Genomic DNA, 8,073 nt, shown 5'->3' with positions numbered 1-8,073 from the left:
AGGAGCTGAGGAATTTATCGAGTCGAGAGATACACAAGGGTGAATTTTCTCCTTGGAGTGTTGGTCTCTAGCATATCTCTCAAATGTTGTTGTTTAATAGCAGTTGCTGTGTGTATATTGCTGTCTTTGAAAGTGCTGTTTTGTATACATTGTATTTGCGTTTTGTTACATATGCGTTTTCGTGCAAAACAAAGCCTCAATATTCGCTTTTTTTTTTTTTACCATACACCCGCTCAACAAATTTTTTCATAGATAAGGTTCACTGCATATAGTGAAGAATTTTAGTGACTCTTGCCGCAACCCAATGAATTCACGAATTAACAAGGCTCTCTAGCGTCCCCTGTTGGCGTATTAATCAAAATATTCTATACGATTTTTGTTCAGATTTACGCTTCCCACTAGTTCTAAAAATTTATCAATAGTATTTGAATCTCTCTTCAGTAAACTATGGAGGAAATGCAAATTTAATCTAACATTTAGTCTTCAAATTCATTCCACTGAGAGCTTTTAACCTACAAAACGAAAATTCAAAAATGACTGCTCGACTATAAAAGAACAAAGAATTAAGTTAAAACCTTCGCAATTCTTCTCTTGATTGTGCATAAGCCGTATATGTTGAGCAACAGCTTCATTTTAACGAATGGTTGCTAAAACATTTAGATTTTGATATGCATGGCATTTGTAAATTAAGTATTTTTAAATTACATACTTTGATAGAAATTTCATTCGGACAATTTTAGAAGTCTTACATAATCTCATTCCTTGAATTATACAACAATGTGATTATGTCATCAAACATAAAACTTGAATATATATTTGAAAAGGGTGCGATTATACTTCAACTAATACTATCCATCCTTTTGGTTGAACCAATGCATGTTCCAGAAAATCAAAAGGATATAAAGTAGAGCCATTCAACACTAATGCTTTGAATGTTCGCCAAATAAATCTCATATTTTTTCAGAAGATTATTTAAAAATTTCTCATAATAAATAAAATTTTCAGTGCCCTTCAATGAAAAAGTGGTCTTAAAACTTCAATTCAATAATATTACAAGAACGAACAGCAATTTTTACCCTCTCATTCCAAAAGTCCTTCGATTTCGGGTACATCAGAATACTGGATCGTTTGAGTTTCTATTTCAAGATAAAAATTCTTAACTCCTGCTCCCTAAAATCCTCAATGATAGCTCGTGTTCTTAAAATTGATTTTGCTTAGCTAATGACTACTAAGAAAATATATCCTTGGACATCCTTTTTGATATCCCTTTCCTTAACTCGTCTCCCTTTTTCTTAAACTTATCTTAGTGAACATCTCTGATGAACAAAGCAGGCACCACAAGTATTCAGTCAATCCCCTTGAAAATTGAGGAATCGCTTAACACACATGACATGTTCTCCAGGCTTCTTGTAGTTTCATTCAAAGGACATTTGGGGGACTTTGACTATTAATTTATGATAGTTAAAATTGATGTAAATGTAAGATTATTTATATCTAAATTAAATAGCATATGTTCTAGAAGTAGGAAAATATTTTCGTTTCTTTACTTTTTCTTCTTAACTAAGTTTCTTTAAAAGTCCTTTTCTTTTTAAAATAAACTTTCTGCTCTAAGTACTGAAACAAAACCATTATAACAGTGTGTTGAAATGATGTCTATTTTTTGTAGCTTCTTCAAACGAATTATTCTCAAACTCAATCTCCTTCTTGTACTTTATTTCTATTTATAAATATTAAAAAAACGATGTTGACGCAATTAAATTAGATGATACAAACCATTGAAATCGTGCCATAAGACTTTTTTTTAATTCAAAAAATAATTACTAAAATAAAATAAAAATAATCTAGAAATGATTTAAAGTTTGAGAATTTGAAATTTTTTTCAATAAAAATTCGATACATATTTACGGGATTAAGAGAAAAACGAACTAAACAACGAAGGAAATATATTTTTTCATATTTACATCCATACATTTGAAGTTATTTTATAACTAAAGTGACCATTATGCGCATGTTCATTTATACCCTCCTAATTATGGGAATTCCCTAGAGAATATTTAAACATTAACATCTCTTTTGTTTTTTACTTTCGAAGGAAAAGTTTAAAAAAAAAAAAGACTTGGAAAACTTTTGCTGCAAAACTTTTAGTATCGAGAATTCATTAAATTTAATAAAATGATAGCTTATTTTGTATTTACAGTCGGAGTATTATAAATATTCATTTCTACTTTTACTTTTTATTCAAGAGAATTTAGTGGAAGAACATTTTTGCTTTACGAAAAATGACTTATTTAAAGAATAACAAAAATCGTTTGCATGTACAGCGTTATCGTAGAAACTCAAATGCGAATTTTGATTCTTTCGGGACTCTCTATCTTCGTTTCTGAGTGGGAAAACTTTCGAAATTTAAAAATGATGTTTTAGTTTCTCTACCGTTTACTGGAAAAATGTGTTTTCTTGGGGGGAAAAAAACAAGGTTTCGACTCAATAGCTTCTAATCTGTTTTGCATATTTGCATAAATAATTTATGGCAGTATGCATAGGAAATGAGCAAACGTGTTCACAGAAAATGATAGGGAAGGTGGGGAGAGGCTTTTATTGATGATACAGTAGGGCCCTATTATAAGGTCATTAGTGAGGGCCCTGTTTGGCAGCTTCACTGTTAAAGGAATGGGAATGTTCGCATTCTCGCTTCCCCTCCTTTGCAAAATTCAGAGAAAGTGCGAAGACGTGGAAGTGAAGAAGAGCTCGAAATGAAAATGGTAGAAGTTGGTTTTGAAGTGCCAACTGGAAAAAATATGATCGTTAATTGAGAATCAATACAAACGCTATAAAATTCAGGAGGTATTTGTTTTGCACATAAATTGCAAAACTAATAGCTTTTGTAAAAATTATATTGAGGATATTATGCATATCCAAATTAAGAGCTTTATAAATTTACCATGAAACGGAAAATGAAATTGAATAATTTAAAACTTTTCTCTGCAAATTCTTCAAAAAAGAATGCTATTTCTGCTCATTGTTTTGTTTGAATATGTATTTAAATATAAATCATTATATTTTAATTCATACAAATTTACACGTTATATATTTTAATTTGCACAAATTTATTAATAGCATTAGAATTTTCGAATGCCATCTAATGGCCCAAAAATTTTTTTGTCATTTATGTACATGTGTATCTGGATATGCATATGTGTGTATGTGTATCTGGATATGCATATGTGTGTATGTGTATCTGGATATGCATATGTGTGTATGTGTATCTGGATATGCGTATGTGTATCTGGATATGCGTACGTGTATCTGGATATGCGTACGTGTATCTGGATATGCGTACGTGTATCTGGATATGCGTACGTGTATCTGGATATGCGTACGTGTATCTGGATATGCGTACGTGTATCTGGATATGCGTACGTGTATCTGGATATGCGTACGTGTATCTGGATATGCGTACGTGTATCTGGATATGCGTACGTGTATCTGGATATGCGTACGTGTATCTGGATATGCGTACGTGTATCTGGATATGCGTACGTGTATCTGGATATGCGTACGTGTATCTGGATATGTGTATGTGTATCTGGATATGTGTATCTGGATATGTGTATCTGGATATGTGTACGTGTATCTGGATATGTGTACGTGTATCTGGATATGTGTACGTGTATCTGGATATGTGTATGTGTATCTGGATAGGAGCATTTGTGTATGCATGTGTGCATATATTTATATATAATATACTCTCAGTTCATTTTTCTGTTTTTAATCAAATTTCCAATAAAATTGTTCGGCACTGCTGAATAATGAGTTTATCAATTAAAAGTGTTAAAAATGATATATTATAAATAATCCACACATATCAGTTAATTTTAACTGAACTTTGGAAATAAATTTATTATTAATTAAATTGTGTATTCGAAATTTTCTGCAAATAGGGTTTCAAAAAATGAAAGTAATGAAAAATCCAGATTTTTTTTTATTCAGATGGGTTATAATCTGGTATTTCATTGTGATTTTATGAAAATTGGTGGAAAATTGACGAATTAAGGTAATTTCATAATTATAAATGATACCATTATATTAAGAAACTCTATAAAGCATATTGCTATCAAACATTTTGATCAATAATTTTAATACAATTTTATTCAATGTCATGTATAACGATATCAAATCTGAACAAATAATTGTTCGTATTTTAATAAATTAGATTATTCCAATCATTAAGTGTATTCGATTAGATAAATTTTCAAATATTTTTATAAAATCAAATAATTAGTGCAGTATATGATAATTTGATAACTCATTTTTTTAATTCGAAATATCGCTAACTGCGTATCTGATCTTATTCGACGTATCTTATTTTCATTCATATCTGAGAAAATTCATTGCTTTCTACGATGACATGGCAAATCCAGGCGAGTTTAAATAAATCTCTTATAATGTGTCTTACATTACTCTTAACTTGGCGACCATTTCTACAGTTGAAATGAGTAGTTTCTACAAATCCCTTGCTTGAAATATTCTAGAAAATGAATGAGCAATCTCTTAATCTTTTCTTACAATCCCGGCCTTCCAAAAGGTTGATTGTAACTACTTCGCAAACACATCACCCCAATTTAAAAGCAGCTAAATACTTAAATTACTCCGTATAAATATTACGACAACATTAACTCTGTTTAATGGGCTGAGGTTTACTAACGCCAAGTGCGGCTGCCTCGCCATTTGGCGTGCTTTGGTACCTCCTTATTATCGGTCATCTACGAGAGAGGTGGTGTTCACTGTGAAAAGGATATTTCAGGCTTTGATTTCGTACCTTGTTAATACGGATACTGGAGTGTTGAATGTAGTTATTTATTACGGGAATGCAGTTATTTATTACAGGAGATTAAGAATGTACTAAAATACACCAAATAAATTACAGTCAATTTTAATTCAAAGTATGGCAGATTAAATAATCCAGACAACAGGATTACGGTTTTAATCCATAGATAACTTTTTCGCAATGTTATAAAAATAAATTTCTCTAACGCATTTCTTAATAGTTATTCTGTATTGTGAAATATTTTTCTCTATTTCCGTTAGTTGGCAAAATTACCACCTTCATAATAAGAATTGATACATTTTTCTTATTGTTTAACTTCTTGATCTAGTTCATCGAAACAAGACTTTTCCAGTTATTTTTGTTGGGAATATTTCTTCTATAATTGCAAAGAAAGTTGTTGTGATTATCAATATATTAACTTGTCCTTTAGCAATCGACTGATTAGCAAATCACCAGTAAATTCAAAATTTAAATAAATTTGCGAATTAGTACTTAAAAAACGTAGCAATACATAATTAATGTAACCTGGCACCGAATAATAGTAATAGTAAATATTCCCTAAAAGCACACAAATATTGTACAATAATTTATATTAAACAATATTTACAATATTGTATAATAGTGATGAATGTGCAATATAATATCACTCTAAATTGTACAACATGCTATGCTACACAAGTTATACTATATAAAATTATATACAATAACCTAAAAATGATGGTTAATGGGCATGAAATCACGGCTGATTATGTGGTTATGTAAGAGGACATAACACATAACCAGGTATTATGTTCAAAAAACAACTTTTTCCACTGGTTTGTTCTGAGGAGGGGAGAAATTTTGCTTCATCCCACAGAGAATGTATAGTATCATGGAAAGTTAATTGTTGAGAATGGAGGGTGATGGACGGCATGTGACCATTGATGGCTTGTCTAAAGATGATATAAAATTAAAATTCAAGAGATCGATGCTGTGACTGGGATAAATGATTCTTTAATTTTACTAATCATGCAGTGGGATAGATAAAGTCCTTTTAAGCCCCTCAAATTTAAAACCAGGAGAAATAAAGTTTGCCTATACTAAAGCGACTATTCTGAAATTATTTCGATGGGTTATATTAATCCTGGAGGCGAAATAATCAAGCTTCAAAAAGTAAATGAGATTGGCCAGAAATACCTATTCAAAAATTGTATGCGATTACATAATAGAAACACAGATGAAAGTTTCGTGGAATTGAAAAATATATTTGTGATTGCAAAATTGAAGAATATATTTGTGATAAAAATTATTAACTCCCCATCACTTGAAGCAAAGTTCGAAGTAAAATTGAAAAAAATTATTATCCTGTATTATGCAGGGTTTCCGAGAAAGGCAAGGAATTTTAGTTAAAAAAAGTAAACAAGCACATTAAAATAAATCTGAAAATCGGCTTCTCAGGGAGAATGAGGGTCTGAGGTTATAATTTTCGATTTTAAAATCAACCTTTTTGAAGTTTTTCAATTCGTAACTATCGCAAACGTCTCCGATAATTTTACAGATAATTTCAGAATTTTTTTAAAGTTTATGTTATGGTATAGTGTGCATTTTTTAATTGGATGTTTTGGACAATCTACTTTGTTAAGCTGAATTTCATTTACTAAAATCTTAGCGTTGCTTCGTTATTGTGAGAAAATACAACCTGATAGAGATAAATTTAATTTTTTTCTTTAGTTTTTACATCAAGAAGGATTAGAACGAGATTCATTCGTATCTTGAAATAAAGATTTTTGAATGTTTCACTATCTTTTACTTTCCATAATTAATATGTTAGATTGCAAACATAATTCCATTTTTTGTTCTTTATTAAAAACGATGTAACATTCTTTCAATTGCAAGATGCAATAACAAGTTTATATTCCCTTATATGTTAAACACGTTGTGATATAAAGCAGGAATAAACGCAAATGCTTCCAAATTTCTATAGCCTGAATAAAATACATGCATGCGTTATGATTTTGAGCTAAATAATTATTTCGGTTCTTGGATATTTTTCCAATAAAGAGTCGGGTCTTTTCACTCAGACACGCTCTATCAAGCAAGCAAGTTTTAAATCAAACGCAGCTATGATGAATTTCTATAAACATTTTGACGAACTTTTCGAATTGAAGATTAATGTGTGAATATTTGTTTATACTCTTTCGCATTTGTTTTGACATCTTTATTCCGAAATGTGTTCGAATTCCAGGTAATGCACCGATATCTTTCTTAACGAAATGGAAGCGCTTTAATCTTTTGAAAAATATTTTATTCTACTACGGATGATGGAAGATATGTATATCAATGTTTTAACAATATGTAACTGTTATAAATGGAAATGTTTGAGTATCATCAATTACTTTGTTACGAGTAGGATAAAGGTAAATTCCTATCTCTTGGACATTTTTGAATAGAAATATGCAAGTTACTTCTGATTTATCGTATATTTTGTTTAAAATAGATGATACTGTAAACCTCTGCAAAACTACCATTCATTTTAACTTTCCTTTAACACTTTTCTTCTACAAAACCTAACTGTGCTATGTCAAAAATCAATAAAATATCCTATCAATTAATGACAAATTTATCGCTTTAAGTTTCGTGTTTAAAGAAAGAATGTTATATCAGATATGAGGCGAGGAATTTGCAAATAAGATGTAAAAAATGTTAATATCAGAAACAATATTAAATTGCAAAAGCGGTAGGCATCAAATGACGCACAGATTGTTATCTGGTCATTGGAATCAAACTACAATGGGTTCGGTCAATATTTAAAATGTAACCACTTGTAGATAACTCTTTTGACTTCGAGTAAAACGAAACAATGCCTTTTTATATAAACTAAAGGATATTTCAGAAGACAATAAGAGCGCAATGGCTTTGTGGTAAGGTCTCGGCCAAGAATCGGACGGTTTAGGTTCGAGACCAGATATTACTGAAAAACTGTCGTGTAAGCCGGTCTGCTACATGTTAAATCAATCGGAGCCAAACATCATCCTTCTGGTGTAATGCTGAAGTTTCATAGGGGCTGCCAACTGAGGCGTCTTTCTGGTCATCTGGTCGTTGTTCAAAAGTCCATCCCAAAATAGCCCTAGCGTTGCTTTAAAGTGGGACGTTAATATAACAGATCTGAACTCAGAAGACAGTAATATACCAAAACCCTTCTTACCAGAACAGTGAAAACCACTTACTAGGAAAATAAGCATCTTTTCAAGATACCAATAAATGATACA

At 30.8% G+C, this 8,073-nt stretch overlaps 1 protein-coding gene across 1 annotated transcript; it reads left to right on the top strand.

Moving 5' to 3' along the window:
• Positions 1–3,213: 3,213 nt before the first annotated feature.
• On the top strand, positions 3,214–3,699 carry LOC129985024 (uncharacterized). Its single transcript, XM_056094953.1, has one exon. It carries the CDS (start codon positions 3,214–3,216, stop codon positions 3,697–3,699), a length of 486 nt encoding a protein of 161 aa, XP_055950928.1.
• Positions 3,700–8,073: the final 4,374 nt, after the last annotated feature.

The sequence above is a fragment of the Argiope bruennichi genome, chromosome 9, assembly GCF_947563725.1.
Source record: "Argiope bruennichi chromosome 9, qqArgBrue1.1, whole genome shotgun sequence".
In the NCBI taxonomy this organism is placed as follows: Eukaryota; Metazoa; Arthropoda; class Arachnida; order Araneae; family Araneidae; genus Argiope; species Argiope bruennichi.
This window is presented reverse-complemented; position numbering and strand designations above follow the sequence as displayed.

Bases quoted from the DNA above. Each gene is read 5' to 3' on its own strand.
- LOC129985024 (XM_056094953.1), top strand. From the start codon at position 3,214: ATGCATATGTGTGTATGTGTATCTGGATATGCATATGTGTGTATGTGT.